The following is a 19,939-nucleotide window of genomic DNA, read 5'->3' as shown; positions in this document are numbered from 1 at the left end:
GATCCCCCCACCCCACACTGAGACACAGCCACTTCCACATTAGGAGATATTTATACACCTATATTAAAAAGATGGATGTTGATTTCCCAACCCACACCTGCTGTCAGATCCTGCCCAGCGCCACTGGGAGGTGTCAGAACTCAGATCACAGAATCACAGAATGAGCCAGGTTGGAAAAGACCTTTGAGATCATCAAGTCCAACCTGTGACCTAACCTAACACCTCCTCATCAACTAAACCATGGCCCTGAGTGCCATGCCCAGTCTTTTTTCAAACATGTCCAGGGACAGTGACTCCTCCACCTCCCTGGGCAGATGATTCCAGTACCCAATCACTCTTTCAGTGAAGAATTTTTTTCTGATGTCCAACCTAAACTTCCCCTGGCACAGCTTAAGGCTGTGTCCTCTCGTTCTGTCAGTGGTTGCCTGGGAGCAGAGACCCCACCTGGCCACAGCCACCTTTCAGGGAGTGTGGAGAGTGATCACCCCCAAGCCCCTTTCTGCCTGGCCACTGTCCAGCCACTCTGTCCCCAGCCTGCAGCGCTGCATCATCACCAGGCCCCCAGAAATGTGCCTGGGTGGTGGAGTTGGGAATTGTGTTCCCAGGAGAACTGAGTCCTGCACTCCCCCACAGCGCCTGCTCCGCCTCTGACACAACTCAGCTCCCCGCTACCCAGAATTACAAACCCCAGGGGCTCAAGACAAAAAAAACCTGGATTCCAGGAGTGATTCTCAGTTCCTTATTTTTGTTTTGTCTTAAAAAAGGGAAGGGGTGGCAGTGAGGCAACCTGATGGGACGTTGTGGCAGCCGGCGGCGGAGACGGCGCGGCCGCGGCGCCCATCGGGGAGCCAAGGATCCGCTCTGCAGCAGCCTGTCCAAGCTCCACGACGCTCACGACTCAGCACGGAGAGCACCAGCAACAGCTCACAAACGGGACACTCGAGATTTGCACATGCACAGGAAGCACGGACAGAGATGAGCCACCCACAGGCAGACACCGCACGGCTATGAGGAGATGACCAGGCACGGGGACACGCGCACCTCGCGCATGCAGACACCGGGGCGCCCCGACGGCCGTCAGGGCGCCGAGTTGGACTTTTTTTTCAAGCTTAAGAAAAGGAGGGAGAACGGTTTTGTGAAGCTGATACAACTGTTCTGGCTCAGCCTCTTGGAAGAGAGCACCATTTGTTTTGCTTTTTCTGCATTAACGTGCCAGTCCCTGGAAAAATCCTCGAGAGTACGGCAAGAAAACTTTCCCTTTCCCTTCCCACTCCCGGCACCGAGCACCCGGGGCTGGCTCCGACCCCACCAATGGGTGCTCAACGCACGCTGAACTTTACAGGGATTTCCTTTAAAGGAACAAAGAGTTACGATCATGGCTGAGATCCCTCGGGTGAAGTCCCTCTCAAATCTCCACGCTCTCAGGAGGTGATCACAAAAGGTTTTGGATTGTTTCATACCCAAGCAGGGAAGAGAGCGGTTCCGTAGGCTCCGTCCCCCTGCCTAGCAGCCTGCAGGTCCCGCTGTCTGGTTGTAGCAGTAGGTTGGGCTGAAACACGAGGTAGGCCTCCATCACATGTCTACTCTAGCACAGCAGCTCCTGTGCAGTTTCCTCCTGCTGAGGCTCAGAGCCTAAATTTTCACATCTTCCTGGACACTGAGCTGGGAGAGGGTTTTCTTAATGCGGAGGGCAGTGAGCCGAGCTGCTCCGTTGGCGTACCAGCACTCTCGCATCATCTTGCCCATCACCCGTAGTGCCTGGGCAAGAAACAACAGCAAATGTCACTGCTCTGCTCTTCCCCTGAGCCCACGTGGGTCTGCCAGGCTGCTGCTCTGCCTGGGCACTGACACAGCCTCCACATCCCCCAAAATCAGAGCGCACCTTACAGTACTTGTTACCTCATCCTGGGGGAATCACGGAATGGTTTGAGTTGGAAGAGATCCTAAAGCTCATCTCATTCCATGCCCTGCCATGGGCAGGGACACCTTCCACTACCTCAGGTTGCTCCAAGCCCCATCCAACCTTGGACACTTTCAGGGAAGAGCAAGAAACAACAGCAAATGTCACTGCTCTGCTCTTCCCCTGAGCCCACGTGGGTCTGCCAGGCTGCTGCTCTGCCTGGGCACTGACACAGCCTCCACATCCCCCAAAATCAGAGCGCACCTTACAGTACTTGTTACCTCATCCTGGGGGAATCATGGAATGGTTTGAGTTGGAAGAGATCCTAAAGCTCATCTCATTCCATGCCCTGCCATGGGCAGGGACACCTTCCACTACCTCAGGTTGCTCCAAGCCCCATCCAACCTTGGACACTTCCAGGGAAGAGGCAGCCCCAGCTTCTCCGGGCATCCTGTGCCAGGGCCTCACCACCCTCACAGGGAGGAATTTCTTCCCAAAATCCCACTTAACCCTGCCCTCTGGCAGTGGGAAGCCACTCCCTCTTGTCCTGGAACTTCTTGTGAAGATTCTCCCCCCCTCTTTCTTGCAGACTCCCTTCAAATACTGCAGGACCACAATCAGGTCACCCCAAAGCTTCTGCTCTCCAGGCTGGACAATCCCAGTTATCTCAGCCTTTCCTCACAGGAGAGGAAGGGGACATGGAGATGAAAGCAGACCTCACCTCGTAGCTCTGCCACCAGTTTGGGATGTTTGGCCGCAATTTCTGGTCACACACGACCTTCCGCATCTCCTCAATCGAAGGATCAGAGGGCACAAGGTCGTAGTAGGGAAGCTGATACTCCTCATGGATACCTGAAAAACAGAGCAGGAAAAATCACATTCCTGGGAACAGGGACCATGGCCACTGTGCTTGCTAAAGACAGACGGATAGAGGTTTGGGCTCCATGACTCACTGCTGAGATGCGTCAACACTTTGCAGTTATTTAGAACAGAAATGAAGAATCTGGAATTGGAGTTAACAAGAAAAATTCAGGGAAATAAAATGCAGCTGCCTAAACTGGAACGGAGTCAGCAGGCTGGGATCAACACCTCCCCGCAAGGCGCCAGGGTCACTGAACCTCCACGGCAGTGGGACTGTCACACGTGGGATGATGCTGCAGCTGCACGTGCCAAGACATTTATACTGATCTAGGGGGTTCCCCACCAGTCAGCACCACCATTTCCTGAAAATCCATCCAAAGGAACACCAGCCACCATTGGGAGCACCAACACCCTTCACTCAACACTGGCTGGGCTTAGCAGCAGTCATGGGTCACTTCTGTTACCTCCCTCGGTGACAACACACAGGGACATGTCCTCCCACAGCCCTGCCCTCCCTCAAACCTCCCAAACATCTGATCAATGAACCCTCAGGTGGGAGAGCCAGGAGCAAACATGGCCACTGGCCCAGGCACACAAATATTACCTCCTGCGTTGCACCTTCGGGCAATCTCCCAGTAGACCAAGCCCAAGGCGTAGATATCAGCACATTTAAATGAATCAAAATGCTTCATGTTGATGGTTTCATCCAAGACTTCTGGGGCCATGTATCTGCACAGAGAAAAGAAAAGCATTTTCATTCTGAGAGGGAATTCTCTGGAAGATAGTAAACAAAAAGAAAAAAGAAAAAGCTCTGCTTGACACAGCCACCATCAGAACAGAACTGGGCCCCCTGATCTAAGAGAGTGAAGAAAATAACTAAAGAACAACAGCAAGCTGGGAAAAGAGGTAGAAATGTCCCAAAACCACATCAGGCTCCCACCAGAAGGTCCCAAAGGCTTTAGTGAGGCCAAGCTTGTTGTCATGTATTCAATGAGCTCCTGTGCCAGGTTTACATGGCTGGCCCACACCTCCCAGCGTGGTGACACCTGGAACATCCCTTTGGCACCAACTCAGGCTGCAAGACACTGGGAAACGCTAAATTCAGAGAATTCCCCCAGTGTTCAACCCACAGCTCAGGCATTTCCAGCCACCCAAATGCCCTCACATGCATTTTCCTACCGTTTGGTTCCAACCCTCTGGTTCGGGGCGATGTCGATCGTGTCCGTGACGGAGTCGTGCCGGACGGCCAGGCCGAGGTCAGCGATGGCACATGTGCCGTTCTTCTTCACCAAAATATTCTTGGATTTCAGGTCTCTGTGAGCAATCCCAGGTTTTCCTAGCAGAACAAAATAAAAAGCAGCAAGGGTCAAGCTGGGGAAATCCATTTGTTGAACTGGCACAGAGGCAGAACCGGATTTCAGGGCGTTAAACCCTCTGTTGCAACACTTTTTCCTGTTTAGGTTCATAAGGAACAGAGCAGGGAAAAGCTCCAATCGTGTTTTGGAGGCGCCACTGATGCAGTGGCACCCAGAGGCCTCAAGAGGGATGTAAACTCCACAGCCCAGCATAGGTGCCGACGTCAGGAGTTTGTGATTCTGCTTCTGCCTGTGCTCACATCCCACCCAGGCAGCGCCAATTTTAGGATGGGATGTGAAATGGTGATATAACTCCTGGGAGCGAGCGCCAGGTTAACCCACTTCACAGCCAGCCAAAGCAATCGCTCTATTTCTGCTCGATAACCACCAGATGAAGCCGGGCTGACTCAGGCAGGGTTTGCTGCACAGCACATCAGCTCCCTTCAGCAATCCTGCTTTATCCTCCCCTCAAGAACTCCCAATGCCTTTCCCAAAGTAGCTTTTACCCTGAGTGCCCACGATCTCCATGTGCAGGTGGGCCAGCCCGCTGGCAGCAGACAGGGCGAGCTTGATCATGCCCTCGATAGTCACCGTGTAGCGATTCAGGTAATCAAAGAGAGAGCCGTGCTCGTGGTAGTCAGAGACGAGCCACAGCTGAGTCCACGTCCCATTATCTGCAACAGGAAAGAGATGGAGCTCAGGCAGATCCAGGGCAGGGATGGCCACTGAGCATCCCACACGTTTTTGGGACAGAGCAGAGCTGCTGGGTAAGGCTACAGCTCAACAGGGGCAAGTAAGAAACAGCTCAAATCATAGTGTGGCCAGCAGGACCAGAGCAGTGACTTTCCCCCTGTGCCAGGCACTGGTGAGGCAACAGCTCAAATCCTGGAGTCAGTTTTGGGCAGTGTAGAGGCCCAGAGAAGGTGACTTAATCAGCTTTAGTCCCCCATGACAAGAAAGACGTGGAGGTGCTGGAATGTGACCAGAGATGGGCAATGGAGCTGGGGAAGGGAGTGGGTAACTTCTGAAGAGCAGCTGAGGGAGCTGGAGGGCTCCACCTGAAGAAAAGGAGGCTCAGGAGGGACCTTCTCATGCTGTTCAGCTTCTTGACAGGAGGATGGAGGTGTTGGAATGTAACCAGTGGGCAATGGAGCTGGGGAAGGGAGTGGGTAACTTCTGAAGAGCTGCTGAGGGAACTGGAGGGCTCAACCTGAAGAAAAGGAGGCTCAGGAGGGACCTTCTCATGCTGTTCAGCTTCTTGACAGGAGGATGGAAGTGTTGGAATGTAACCAGAGATGGGCAATGGAGCTGGGGAAGGGAGTGGGTAACTTCTGAAGAGCTGCTGAGGGAACTGGAGGGCTCAACCTGAAGAAAAGGAGGCTCAGAGGTGACACTCTGATCAACTTTGTGACAGGAGGATGGAGCCAGGTGGGGTAACAAGCAACTGGACCAGAGGAAATGGCCTAAAGTCACAGCAGGGAAGGTTTAGACTGGATATTAGAGAAAACTTCTTGGAAAGGGTGGTGAGGCACTGGAACTGGCTGCCCAGTGGTGAAGCCTCTGCTCCCAGGCCCCAGGCACTCTTACCTTTGTTATCTGCAGCAATGAATCCCAGGATGTTCTCGTGCCTCAGCATCACGGTTTGATAGATCTCTGCCTCCCTGAACCAGGAACGCTCCTCACGTGACGAGAAGATCTTCACAGCCACGTCACCCCCGCGCCACCTGCCCCGCCACACCTCCCCGAAGCGGCCTTTGCCGATGATCTCCTGAAGGACAATTGTCCGAGCCACGGTCCGCTGGACAAACAGAGGCAAGCCTGGGGACAAGGAATGGAAGGAATGAATCCCTGTGGTGATATAAGGTCTCCTCCAGCCAGGTCTTATAAGCTCCTGGAGATTTATTTCACACCCAAGATAGCTCAGCCACCTCAGATGGCATAAAATCAGCAGGAGAGCTTCTGTGCTGGTGTTTGAAATTAAAAAAAAAATAATAAAAGGCAAAATAACAAAGCTCTTTACAGAGAAAACTCAAGCCAGGTGCAAGGGGTTCTTGCTCCTGGTAAAACACCCCACAAAAGCAATCAGTTCCTTTGTTCTCTTCTTTTTCTAGTGAATTGCTTAGGTGGGACTTTTTGGCTCCTGTCCAATCCTTAAGTTTGAGGTGAAGTCCCTCAGGTCCTATGAGGTGTCTTCTTTGCTAATTGAGGAAAGGAACTTCTGGGCTTTTTTCCTTTTTAAGGAGACAAAGGATAATTTGGTCACTCCGTCAACAGGGGGCACATTCCTACACTGTGGTAGCAAAAAACCTCCTGAAACCCCAGAGGCTGAAGAATGTCCTCAAACCCAGCAGGCTCTACATTTGATAACAACTGGGAGCCTGAGCAAGACCCAAACCAGGGAATGGTGGCAGCTCCTGTGTGGGATGTGCCACTGCTTGGGCAGAATCTGCATTTTGCTTTGAAGCAGAGATCCAGCATGGAGCAGTTGGGGAACTTCTGCTCCATGACAGATGAAAGGAACTGCAGCCTTAATATGCAAAGTATGGAACTTGAAGTCAGTTTCTGCTAAAAAGCAGAAACCCCCCCAAATTTATCTTAAGAAAGGAGTCCCAACATCACTGCAATTGCTTACAGAAAGCACTGAGCTCACCTGCCCACAGCATGCATAGAAGAGATGCCAAATATTTTATATATAGCAGCAGATGTGCTGCTGAAGGTTTATTCCCTGGTCAAATATCAGGTTGTGACATTCTCTGCCTCTGTGGATTTTCCTACAGTTTCCATCTGCTGCAGAATCCCTTATATTCTTTAACCCAACTACCTTCCTAGTTCAAAGGCACCACTAAACAGTGACTTTCCATCTATTCTAGGGATTCCTTTCAAGTGCTACAGAAGCAAACACTGCACGTCATCCATCTGGGAAGACCCAAGGGTTCTTTGGGATGAAATGGACTGTGCAAATGCACTATTTGCACTGTAAAATGTTGATCTGCTGGGATCTTCCCCATTTTCCTGCAGCTTTGATGCAGGTGACAGCCTGCATTCTCCTCTGAAAGCCAACAACACACAGGTTAGCAGTTAATGGCTGCTTCCAACACAAATCCTGTTCCAAGGCTGAACTGGGAACAGATGCAGCTGTTTGCTCTTGCAGTTAAGGAGGAGTTTAACTATTGCTCCTATCTGAACAAACATGAGATCACCACACGATGAATTTAAACATTCCTTCAAGTTCCTCATGACAGACCCCCTGAACAGGCTCTGAGGCAGCAACCTCACTGCTGTGGAAGAATTAGTGGCAACCACTAACCCAAAGAGACAACTGCAAGTTCTCATTGGTCACGTCCCACCATCTCGCAATACCTGAGCCAGAGCCGGAGGTGGAGAGATCATAGACCAGATCTTGCAAGGTCTTGTCCTTGGAAAGGCACATTTCACAAGAAGGATCTTCCATGTCCAGCCTCTGGCGGTTGTGATAGACCCGTTGGTGGTGATGGAACACAAAGACCACAATGATCATGACAACAAACACGAGGAAGACGGGCCCGGCAATCACCGCCACCAGCTCCACGGGACCCCAGCTCGACGGGGGCTCATTGTCTTTCAGGTGTCCTTGGGAGGAAAGGGAGGAGAAAAACAGGCATTTTGAGAAAATTATCATTGCTTTGAGGACTTTTGTGTGTTTTACTGTTCTCTCAGAGCCTGGGCAAGCCTGAGGACACGTTAAATAACAGTGTTAAGGTGGGGCTGATCGTCAGGCAGGCAAAATGCAGCTGAAAGCCCAAAAGGAAGATGGAGCTGCAATTGGGGGATCAGGGATTGTGGGCTGTTCATTCACTCTTTTAGACAGGAGTGGGCTCTGGGCTGATTTTCCAGAACAGTCTGCAGTTCACCTTCCATTTGAACTCGACCATTGGGCCAGGGCTCCCTGCTCCCTCTTTCCCTTTTGTCCTGCAACAATCACTGAACTTGTACCTGACAACAATCATTTGCTGTTTTGAGCACAGATGAGACCTCCCCACTGCTCCCAAGGAAAATGACTCTGCAGTCTTCCCAGCACCCACTAAAAACCAGCCCAAAACAGAAAGTAGGAGGTGTGAGGAAGCACCACATGCCCTCTCTGTCCCAGGGATGAGAAGCAGAAGTTTCCCACACCCTCACTCAGAGGCAGGGCTCCTTCCCCTGCATGTGTTCTGAACAAGGCACCTTCCTCCCCACACACTTTGCTCTGAAGCTGCTGCAATGTTCCTCTACTTGTGCTCAGCACTGAAAAGATTTGGAGTGTTGGAAGGGAAGTAACACCAGCTGATAAAGGCAGGGCCAGCTCAGTGACAAAGGGAACACACACATTCCCATTTGAATTTGAAGTAGTTTGTTATTTCCACTTTACAGATGAAGGAAATAAACCCAGCGCTCAAGTTCATGCAGCAACTGAAGGGAAGAAGTGAAAACAGGGCTGAGAACTCCAAATTCCCAACCCCAAACAGACAGCTCCTCTCCTCCCACTTCAAACACATGATTTATCTCACTCTCTACTTACCACTGGGAACCATTAAATCAATTTTGTTGCAAAAATCGGAGTAGCAGCAGTGAGTATTACGCAGATCCTCTGAACTCAGACAATAGAAGGGTTTCCCAGCAGGAATCAATTTTGCCTCAGGAATGCAGGTCCGAACGTGGTGCTTGACTCCATCCAGGTTGAAGACTGAGACCATGCAGGCACCGTCCGTCTCACACGTGGAGTTGGCTTGTTTGCAGTCAGAGCACAGACATGTCAAAGCTGAAATCAAAACAAGATCAACTCCTTAAAACCCACAGAGAGCAAAAGCTCGAACGAGAGGAAACCTTCTTTAAATTCTCCATTTCAAGAGCTGTTCTCAAGCTGTGGAAGAACCGGCTCTGCAAACAGCACAAGTCATACTCAGTATTCCAGACCTGCAAGAATCCAATTTCGGCATGAAACAGACTGTGGAGGCAGAGGAGCCTTTCCAGGAGGTGCCTGTCCAGGCAGCCCTTTGCCTGCCCCTGTTGCAATCACACCAGCCATGACCCAAGCCATCCCTGCAAACCGACCGAGATCCTCTCCCAGCCCAACCTCGGGTCAGACTCAACCCAAACCCAAAAATTACTCAAACTGACTGACCTGATTCCACCTGGGCTGACTGTCCAGGCTCCCTGGAGCTGCCTAATCTGGGCTGGCAAGGAATGACCACCTCAGCTCAGGGAGACAGGGAGCAGCTGGCAGAAGCCAAAGCAAACCCAATCCCAAGTGATTGCACGAGCCAAGCGTGCACACCCAGCTAGATCAGCCACTTATTTAATAACTGCTTTCCTGATCCCAGACACTACCTTGGGTCAAATAAATTCCTGGCTTTTTGCCTGCTCTCCAGAAAGATTATTTGGATAAAGAGAAGGAGAAACTCTGAGGCAGATTCCCACATTTTTCCACCTCCCAGCTGTCATTGTACTTTTCTCAAGCTGCATGAAAAACTGTAAGCAAATCTCCAGGCCTTGCCATCCTTGGGAACAAAGAGGAATCCAACAATGTCAAGAAGAAGGGTGGGGCTTGTTTAGCAGCACGCTGGGTTTTCACCAGCTTTCATCAGCTCTCCCAGCCTTCCCAGAGGGAATCCAAAACATGTCCTTACCCGTTGCAGAAATGGGCTTTCAGGTAGGGAGGGTGTGAAGAAGGGTTTTAAAAGATACAAGTGCCACAGTTAACTCTGCCCAGGCTGATCTAAATCCTCTCAGTGTAAAGTCACACACAAAGTCACCCTCAACACTTGTGTGTGGGGCCATTTCACCCCTAAGCTTAATGAAAAACAAGCTGGTCCTGATTTACTCAGGGCTCCTTTAGGAGGAAGACACCCATTAGCCCTTATCCCAGAGACCTGGGTAAATCAATCAGGGTAATTGCATTACTATTCACTTAATTCTCTCTGGATGCTGCTCCTCCTTTTCCAGCTGCTGTTGTGAGCTGTTTCAGATGGGCTCAATGTGGGTGCTGGTTAGTTTGGAATCAACAGATTCAAAACTGCAGTGAAAAGCCAGTGACAAGAGCCAAGGGAAGGGCTGGAGCTGTGTCAGGAGAGGTTTAGGATGGGTACAGGAAAAGGTTCTTCCCCCAGAGGGTGCTGGGCACTGCCCAGGCTCCCCAGGGCATGGCCCTGAGGCTGCCAGGAGTGTTAGGACACTGCTCTCAGGAATGCACAGGATGAGATCTTGAGATGTCTCCACAAGAGCAGGAATTGGAGTGGATGATCCTGGTGGGCCCTTTCCAACTCAGGATATTTCATGATTCTGTAACTCTGTGATCAAAAGCTGAAGAGCTGTTGAGTGAGACACCTTTAAAAAGCATCAAGAGCAAATGGAGCTTCCTACCAGGTGCTCAGCACAGGCCAGAGAAAAGGGACATGGGACAGAAAATGGACAGGGAAGATTGATCTGTGTTGAGAAGGGTGGAGAACACCCATAGATTCTGAAGATTTTGAGAGGAAATATTATAATGAAAGGAAAAAACCCCTCCACTAACATGCACTTCAAACAGCTCCAAGACCAGTGTTTTCCCATGGTCAGCAGAGTGCAGAAGAGACAATTCTGAAAAATACATACACTTGAGGGAACAAAGGTTGGTGATAAAGGAGATTTCATGAAAATCTAAGATGGCAAAGAGCACCCAGGGCACATTCCTGCCTTCATGTCTGCTTAAAAGGAAATGGTCTTTTAAAGCATCTCCCTTATTACTTATCAAAAGCTCGAGGTACAAATTAAAAACATTTAACCCACACACATTTCACTGTGTAGGTTCTTTTCAGTTTGATTTAGATACAACAAAACTGAACTTTGTTCCTGTTAGACTCATTTTTGAGGTCTCAATTCCAAGATTTAGGCTGTGGCAGTTTTGCTTCCAGAAGCTACAAAGCAAACAAAACACTTCAATGCACTAATAAAACTGGTTTTGTAAACTTCTGAGTGAATTATCTGGCCTGAAACTGAGCATGCCTTTGAGAGGGAAAGCAGAGAAGCAGGTCGTGTCTGCTCAGTCTCATTTGTAGGATTAAAAAACAACAACAAAAAAATCAGTTTACCTGCAAGGTATGATACCAGAGCCCCAGCTTGGAGACAGAGTGAGATCCTTATCTGTTCTGTGCAGAAAGCCAAAATTTCCTGCTAAAGGAGGGGGATGCCCCACGGCTTCACCTCACCCTGCTCCCCCTCTGAGACAACTGCTCTTTTTTAACTTTAATTCTTAGGTTTGCACCTCAAAAATCCCTGTGGTGAGAGAGCAGCTAGAACAAAGAGAATGGAGCCTTCAGCACACACTGTCCTTCTTTCCACCTCTCATCAGAGACCCTTGAGGGGCTTTCCAGGTATTGTTGGCCAGAACCTCCAGGCTGCAGGCAGGAACTCTCCAATTTTCTGTGTGTGCCAGGGAGGAAAGGCCTGTCTGCACCGGGGCTCACTGGGAAGCTCCTGGCAAAGAGGAGAATTACAGAGCAACTCATGCGGGTCCAGTAACTCCAGTTTGCTTAACCAGAAAGGCAAATTCTTCCATCAGAAACTTATGAGAAGCCAGGAAAAAGCAACTGTTGTTTGCCCTTGGGTGGGGGACAGAAGGTGGGCAGGGAAGCAGAGCCCCCCGCTGGTATCTCTTGGGTGCTCTCAGAGCAGCCGGGGCAAAGCAGGAGACAGGAGTGGATAAAAGGATTTTTCATGCCAACAGCATTATTTTTCCTTGGGGAAGAAAAGCTCCTATTGAGCCAAACATATAATCTACTTAATAAAAAAACCCGCCTGGGCTGAAGGAAATAGATGGGGTGAAGGGAAACAAAGAGCAGTTCCCAGAGCCGGGCCGGCGCGTTCCCCCCTCGCAGGGCTGCGGGGAAGGTGCGAGCGGAGCTGGAGCTGGAGCTGGAGCGGAGCCCGCCCGATCTGCTCCCCACACCGACACCCAGAGCCAGCCCAGCCCTTCAGAGACACTGCCTGAACAAGCCCAACGCTCAGCTGCAGATCCTGTGCATGAAAAGCTTTGTTCTCACTGGAGGGATGGAGCAGGTTGGAGCAAACCTTGCTGTGATTCGATCCAAGGCCGGGCCTCACTGCTCTTCCCCAAAACCTGAGAGCTCACTCAGCACTGACAACAAACAAATATTTTTTTTTTTGTTATTGGCAGTGCTGAGTGACCTCTCCTCAATCCTCCACTAGCCCAGCCTAGGGTTTGACTCCTTCAAGCCCAAGAGCTGCTTCTGCTGCCCATGAGTTCCTGGGTTACAGCCCCAGCTCTGAAAGGATCCTGGGGCACAGAGGTGTCCATATCCCCTGAACAAGCCCAACGTTCAGCTGCAGATCCTGTGCATGAAAAGCTCTGCTCTCACTGGAGGGATGGAGCAGGTTGGAGCAAACCTTGCTGTGATTCGATCCAAGGCCGGGCCTCACTGCTCTTCCCCAAAACCTGAGAGATCACTCAGCATCGCCAATAAACAAAAAAATATTATTTATTGGCAGTGCTGAGTGACCTCTCCTCAATCCTCCACTAGCCCAGCCTAGGGTTTGACTCCTTCAAGCCCAAGAGCTGCTTCTGCTGCCCACGAGTTCCTGGGTTACAGCCCCAGCTCTGAAAGGATCCTGGGGTACAGAGGTATCCATATCCCCCTGCATTAACCAGAAAAGAGGCAAAAATCAAGGGCTGGCTCTCTCCCTCCAAATCCCTCCCCATTAAAAACAACCTGTATTTCCAAAATGGATCCAAACAAACAGGTGGGGGGCTGTAGATTTGAGCTCTATGCTCCAGGGAGACTCAAACACTGAGCTCTGACAGGCAAAGAACATTTCTCCTCCTTTCCCAGCAACTCTCCGAGCTCATTTTGCACGTATTTATTCTCACACGGAGTTGCATGTGTCAAGATGTCTCTGCAGCTAGACAGGGGAAAGTTTCACAGCAGAATCTCCTGCAATGGTGTTAACCACCTTTTGGAATACATTTTCCAGCATCTCCTAAAGCTGTGCCTAAGAAAGATGCCATTTTCTCAGGGCTGAACTCTACCTGATCAATATGTATGAGGATAATTAACCTGAAGATGATCATTGGTAAAATTGCCAATAACCACCCACGTATTTACCAGATAAACAGATTTTTTGCAGGGATTGTAGCTGCTGTTCTTTTTCAACAGTTTGAATTGAGGATGAAAGAATGACTCCCCTGACTTTGAGCCTTTCCAAGGCTCTGGAACAGGAGCTGCAGTTGATTGTGTCTCTGTGCAGTACCAAACTTAATGAGCCCCACTCTGGGAGCACCAGTTTCATGCTGCAGCAGCATGATGCTAGCAGGAGAAATGGGGAACAATTGGCTTTGCAGCTCTGCTCCTTCTTTGGATGCTTTAATGAAGAGGGACGTGTGTAAACATGCTTGGAAGAAAGAAATACCTGTCAGTGTCTGGCTCTGTGCTGTGCCAAAAGAAAGAGCAACCTGTATCACACAGGGTTAGGAATAATATCCATTCCCTCGTGGTGAGGGAGCCCAGGTGTGTCCAGGAGTCCCTGTGTGCTCCTTGTTCAGCTGGATAAAGAACAGAGCTCCAAGGAAACAACCAGCTCCCTTTCCTGAGGCAATGATGAGGGACACTGAGCCATCTCATGAAGGCTTTAAAGAAACAAGATTTACTTTCCATTATGTTATCATGGAATCCTGGAATGGCTTGGGTTGGAAGGGACCTTAAAGCTCGTTTTGTTCCACCCCACTGCCATGGGCATGGACACCTTCCACTATCTCAGGTTGCCCCAAGCCCCCTCCATCCTGGCCTTGGACACTTGCAGAGAAGGGGCAGCCCCAGCTTCTCTGGGCATCCTGTGTCAGGGCCTCACCACCCTCACAGGGAGAAATCCTTCCCAAAATCCCACTTAACCCTGCCCTCTGGCAGTGGGAAGCCATTCCCTCTTGCCCTGGCACTCCAGGCCTTTGTAAAAGTCTCTCTCCATCCTTCTTGCAGACTCCCTTCAGGCACTGGAAGGTCACAATCAGGTGACCCCAAAGCTTCTGTTCTCCAGGCTGGACAATCCCAATTCTCCCATCCTCTCCTCACAGGAGAGGTGCTCCCTCCCTCTGATCACCTTGCTGGCCCTTCACACTCACATTCACCCTGCTTGGTGTCCCCAGTGGGGATCCCTCCATCCCTTGCTGGGATACATCTGAGTCCAAAGTGACTGCCCAGGTGTCCCCTCCAAACCCCAGAGCCAGCTCACCTGCACTCACTGCCCCCAAAATCCAATGTTAGTGTAGCTCTGGATGCTGTCACTGCCCATTTCCTCACTCAGGAGCTGGAGAAACGAGCAGGGATCTGTCCTTCCATAGGTACAGCACCACCACCTTGAGCACCTTCCCTACATCTCATTTCCCTTCCAATTTCTCCTCCTGTTTTGGACCAAAATATTTCTCTTTTGCTTCTTGTTGTTGCTTATGATATCTATTGACCCACTGCTGCTACATGAAATGGAGTTAAAATTAGCTGCAAAGCACTATGAAAAACAAAGCACTTTAAAGCAAGTCATCCAGAAACTAAGCATTATCCTGGGATATTTCAAGTTGCAAGTAAGAGTCTCAACTTCTTTGAGCTGGCTGCAGTCCCCTGGCACAGGCTGGACCTGACGTGAAGGCAGCAGGGCTGACTAGAAAACACACGAAATGGAAAAAAAAAAAAAAGAGGGAGGAAGAATGTGGCTTTAAAGTGCAGAACTTTCCCTGCATCTACTCCAGGAACACAAAAAAGCTTCTGAATGAATTGTAAATAAGGAATTGACAGGAGTCTCCTCATTAAGAGGTTAATTAGAAGAAGCCTTGATGTTTCTGCTGCTGCTCTTCCAGCCAGAACACGGACACACAGCTCCCCATTCCCTCTCTGGGCTCTGGTCTGACACTTATTTTGTGTTTTAACTTGTCAGGAAACCAGTTTAGGAGCCAAGAGACCACACACACTGGTGCTGGGGAAGAACACCCTGCACACCTGATGCCCAGGTTTATCAAGGTTCCAAGACTTCAGCCCCATCCTGGCTTCTCTCAGGCAGTTGGCTTTTCCAGAGTGGAAATACATTGTTTAACATGTGGTCTACATTCCCACATCCAGCAATCCACACTTCCAAGAAGGCCACAAAAAGCAGCAAGACTTTATCAAGAGGATTTAAAGCACAGAGAAGGCCCTTTTTCTGCTGAAAAGAAATAAATAAACAGTGGTGCACAAGAGATGCACAGGGCAGCTGAGAGCCAGGGGCTTAAACAAGGAGGAGCTCCCACCCAGAATTTCACCCTTGTAAAACAGAGAAGCAATTGCTGCCTGCTCTGCTCAGGGCAGGACACATTCCCACTGTCACCACCCAGTGAACTTTGCTTGCTGCTAAGAGAACTGACGTTTGACTCGGCTCCTTTCGCAACAGCCATTTCCGGAGCATCCACTGCTGGCAGGGAATCCAGGGGAAAGAAAAAAACAACCCAACTGTCTGGCCAAGGAGCTGGACGGGTTCAAGAATGCTTGTTGGACACTGTTTTTAATTTCCAGTTAGAGAAAGGCTTTCTTGGAAAGTTGTAGGATATAACTTACGGACCACGCAGAGTTTGCCTGATTTAACTGGGTAAATATTTGAAGCAGGTGTTAATAATAAAATCTGCTGCCCCAAAATTATTCCTCAGGGTGGGTTTTTGATTTATTTCAAGCAAAGCTGACCTGCAACACCCCTCTGCAAAGGAGCCTTGATTATTTTCCTTTTTTTTTCCAAAGAAGGGGCTGTGGGAGTGTTATGTGCACTGTTTACTGGCACACAGAGGTTCCCAGCTCCCCAGCACTGCAGAAATTCAGATGTTTTTCCAGCCTTTCCCGAAATAAGTAGCTGTTAAATCTCTGGTAGGAAGCACAATAGCGAGGGCAGCCCCAGCATACCAAACGTGCATCATGGCTGCTGGAGCAGAGAACAATTCCCAGGGTGATCCCTGCCATCCTGCACCTCATTCCAGGAGTGCAACTCCCTCCAGCCCAGGCTGAGCTCACACCTTGCACTGAATAAAACCTCTCAGCACACACTGAGCGGAAACAATAGTCACTCATAGAGCCCAAAATCAAAGGCACCGGGAGTCGCCAAGTTTCCAGGGGATTTGTACAGTCAATTGGTCCTTTCCTGTTTATTAATTATGATTTTTTTTTAATAAACACCAGCTTTTACCTAAATGAATGCCTGAGAACAGCCGTGCCACGAGTCTCGTCTGATCCTGCTCTGCCAGTTATCACAGAGGAGCTGAAACACCCTTGTAAGGCTGGATTTTCACCAAAACACAGCTACTCTCCTCCCAAAAGCACATTTCTACCCCCAAATCCCCAGATCTCCCAGGTAAACCCTCACCTGCTGCCCAGGTGAGGTTTGAAGCCATTTTCTGTGCTCTAACAAGCCCAGATCTGCACACACACACACACGCAGTTATTACCCTCCGACCGTCAGGTGGGAATGCAGAGCACAAACGGTGAGAGGTTGGGGAGGAGAAAAATATTCCACAGTGGAACCTGTCAGGACAGGCACCTGAGTTACACAACAGTGATCACCCCGATGGCCACAGAGCTGGACTGCTCTGGGAAGCCCTGGGCACCACAGCCAGTGGCCACCAGCCTGTCCTCTGTCCCCAAGAGATGCTCACTCAGGTCTTTCCCCCGGGGAAAAGGACCCAGCTCATCCCACACCAATTTCCTTCCTAAAATCAGAGCTGAGATGCTGTGCTTGCCCCAAGCCTGCAGCAGACTCCTCATTCTCCTCCCAAACCCAGAGCTGAGACCCCTCACTCTTCCCCCCATGAGCAGCAGAACCAGGCCAGGGAAAGGAAAAGGATCAACACGGAACAAACAACCAACACAAAGAGTTCTTCCTCCCTCGCCTCCCTCCAAACAAATATTTACAGTTGCTCCAGTCCAGAAGCTCAGTGTATGGAAAGGTTTCCTTAAAAGCCCAAACTGCAGATTGCAGAGGGCTGGATGGTACAGACACACTGCCACCTCTGGGGCACGGGGGGCTGCCCAGTTCACCCCAGCACGGCCCACAGGACCATGGGAAGAGGCCACAAACTCCACCAGTTCCACGACAACACGGTGGCACTTCCCACCTTGGGCTGATCCACACCTCTGTGACAAGCCCAGAAAACGCCTCTGAGACCCCCAAGTGAAACTCTTAAATCCCGGTTTCCATCCTTATCTCCCAAAACCAGGCTGAAGGCTCCCAGATCTCCTCCCAAGGTGAGCACAGGCCTCTTCAGAGCATCCCCTGGCACTGGGAGCCACCCCCAGCCCCAATTGCTGCTGCTTCTCCCCGACACATCCCCATCCCCTCTGGGGGGGAAAGTCCCAAACCAGCTCTGGTCCACACAAACCACACACCCCTGTGAGCCCCCCAGCCACGCCTGAACCCCCCAAACATCCACTACACATCCTTGATGCCTTCAGAGTCCCCCTGCTTCCAGAACCCCTAACCCCATGGATCCTACCCCCAAATCCTCCTATTCACCCTGAAACACCCACACCTATCCACGCCCCAAACCCCTCAGGGGTCTCCTCGCAGCCTTGGGGGCACCTCCAGGCCCCTCCAACCATCTCGCCTCCCCCACCCCATGATCCACCCCCCCAGCCCTCCTCGCCACCCTGGAACACCCACCCCCGTGGCTCCCCCCCCCCCCCCCCCCACGGCCCCCCCCCCCCCCCATAAATTACCCCCCCCTTTCCCCCGCCCCAAGCCCATCCAAAACCTCCCCTGGGCCTCGCCCCCCAGCCGCCCGCCCCACAGCCGCCCCCAGGCCCGGGCAGGCCCCGGCCGTTCCCCCTCACTGCCCTCAGCTCCCCGCATCGCCTCCTTCCCGGTTCCCCTCATCATCCCTCGCTCCCCCTCACGACCCCTCCCCGTTCCCCTCACGGCGGGGGCGGGGGCGCCGCCATGTTGTGCCCGGTGCGGGCCGGGTCCGGCGCCGCCGCTCACTCACCGCGGGCCCCGCCGAGCGGGCCGGCCAGGAGCAGGAGCAGGACGAGCAGGAGGGCGGCGGGGGACGGCGGGGAGCGGCGGGCGGCAGGAGGGGCAGGAGGGAAGCGGGGGGGGTGGGATATGGGTGGGATAAGGGGAAGATAAGAGGGAGATAAGGGTGTGATAAGGGGGAGGTAAGGGTGGGATATGGGTGAGATAGGTGTGTGATGTGTGTGCTAAATGTGTGATATGTGTGCGATAAGTGTGTGTGATAAGTGTGAGATATGGGAGAGATATGTGTGATAAGTGTGTAAGCTATGTGTGATATATGTGTGTGATAAGTGTGTAAGCTGTGTGTGGGCTGTGTGTGATTTGTGCAGTATATGTGAGATATGGGTGTGATAAGTGTGTAAGATGTGTGAAATATGTGTGGATATGAGTGAGATAAGAATGGGATATGGGGGAGATAAGGGTGGGATATGGGTGGGATAAGGGGAAGATAAGAGGGAGATAAGGGTGTGATAAGGGGGAGGTAAGGGTGGGATATGGGTGAGATAGGTGTGTGATGTGTGTGCTAAATGTGTGATATGTGTGCGATAAGTGTGTGTGATAAGTGTGAGATATGGGAGAGATATGTGTGATAAGTGTGTAAGCTATGTGTGGTATATGTGTGTGATAAGTGTGTAAGCTGTGTGTGGGCTGTGTGTGATTTGTGCGATATGTGTGAGATATGGGTGTGATAAGAGTGTAAGATGTGTGAAATGCGTGTATGATAAGTATGAGATTAGTGTGTGATGTGGGTGAGATATGTGTGAGATAAGTGTGTGATATGTGTGTGTCATTTTTGTGCATGATGCGTGTGAGATGTGTGTGATGTGTGTGATTTCTGTGTGTGAGATGTGTGTGATGTGTGTGATTTTTGTCATGATGTGTGTGTGATGTGTGTGATTTCTGTGTGTGAGATGTGTGTGATGTGTGTGATTTTTGTCATGATGTGTGTGTGATGTGTGTGATTTTTGTGTGTGAGATGTGTGTGATGTGTGTGATTTTTGTGTGTGAGATGTGTGTGATGTGTGTGATTTTTGTGTGTGAGATGTGTGTGATGTGTGTGATTTTTGTCATGATGTGTGTGTGATGTGTGTGATTTTTGTGTGTGAGATGTGTGTGATGTGTGTGATCTTTGTCATGATGTGTGTGTGATGTGTGTGATTTTTGTGTGTGACATATGTGTGATTTCTGTGTGTGAGATGTGTGTGCACACACCATGCCGTGTTTGTGCAAGCACACATCATGTGTGCTCAGGTGTGAGTTGTGTGCCCGTGTTCACGAGTGATTTGTGCATCTTCAGGCCTGCATGGCGTGTGTGCACACACATTGTGTGTGCAAGCATGATGTGTGTGGTCATGTGTGCATGATTTATGTGTTCAGGCATTGTTCATGTGTGCAGCCATGTGAGCTCAGGTGTGAGTTGTGTGCATGTGTTCACGAGTGATTTGTGCATCTTCAGGCCTGCATGGCACATTGTGTGTGCAAGCATGATGTGTGTGGTCATGTGTGCATGATTTATGTGTTCAGGCATTGTTCATGTGTGCAGCTGTGTCTGATGTGTGTGCACACGTGTGATCTGTGTGTTCAGGTGTTGTTTGTGTCTGATGTGTGTGCACACGTGTGATCTGTGTGTTCAGGTGTTGTTTGTGTCTGATGTGTGTGCACACGTGTGATCTGTGTGTTCAGGTGTTGTTCGTGTCTGATGTGTGTGCACATGTGTGATGTGTGTGTTCAGGTGTGCAGGGTGTGTGTCCAAGCATGATTTGTGTGTGCCAGCATGATTTGTGTGTGTGATTGGTGTGGG

The 19,939-nt window shown here is 50.6% G+C and overlaps 1 protein-coding gene across 2 annotated transcripts; it reads right to left on the bottom strand.

Annotated features, from left to right (window-relative positions):
• Positions 1-489: 489 nt before the first annotated feature.
• Positions 490-18,214, bottom strand: ACVR1B (activin A receptor type 1B). 2 transcript variants are annotated; one of them, XM_041472634.1, is made up of 9 exons: positions 18,110-18,214; positions 8,654-8,893; positions 7,477-7,725; positions 5,704-5,934; positions 4,623-4,790; positions 3,941-4,097; positions 3,366-3,490; positions 2,622-2,752; positions 490-1,758 (listed from the first exon to the last, which is right to left on the bottom strand). In XM_041472634.1, exons 2-9 carry the CDS (start codon positions 8,826-8,828, stop codon positions 1,633-1,635), a joined length of 1,362 nt encoding a protein of 453 aa, XP_041328568.1. In that variant the 5' UTR covers positions 8,829-8,893; positions 18,110-18,214; the 3' UTR covers positions 490-1,632. The 2 variants fall into 2 exon arrangements, with proteins under 2 accessions (XP_041328568.1, XP_041328569.1); XM_041472635.1 differs by lacking the exon at positions 18,110-18,214 and adding an exon at positions 16,577-16,640.
• Positions 18,215-19,939: the final 1,725 nt, after the last annotated feature.

Source organism: Pyrgilauda ruficollis, unplaced genomic scaffold (genome assembly GCF_017590135.1).
Source record: "Pyrgilauda ruficollis isolate IOZ18807 unplaced genomic scaffold, ASM1759013v1 scaffold295, whole genome shotgun sequence".
In the NCBI taxonomy this organism is placed as follows: domain Eukaryota; kingdom Metazoa; phylum Chordata; class Aves; order Passeriformes; family Passeridae; genus Pyrgilauda; species Pyrgilauda ruficollis.
The sequence above is the reverse complement of the archived record's forward strand: the minus strand, read 5'-3'. Positions and strand labels throughout refer to the sequence as shown.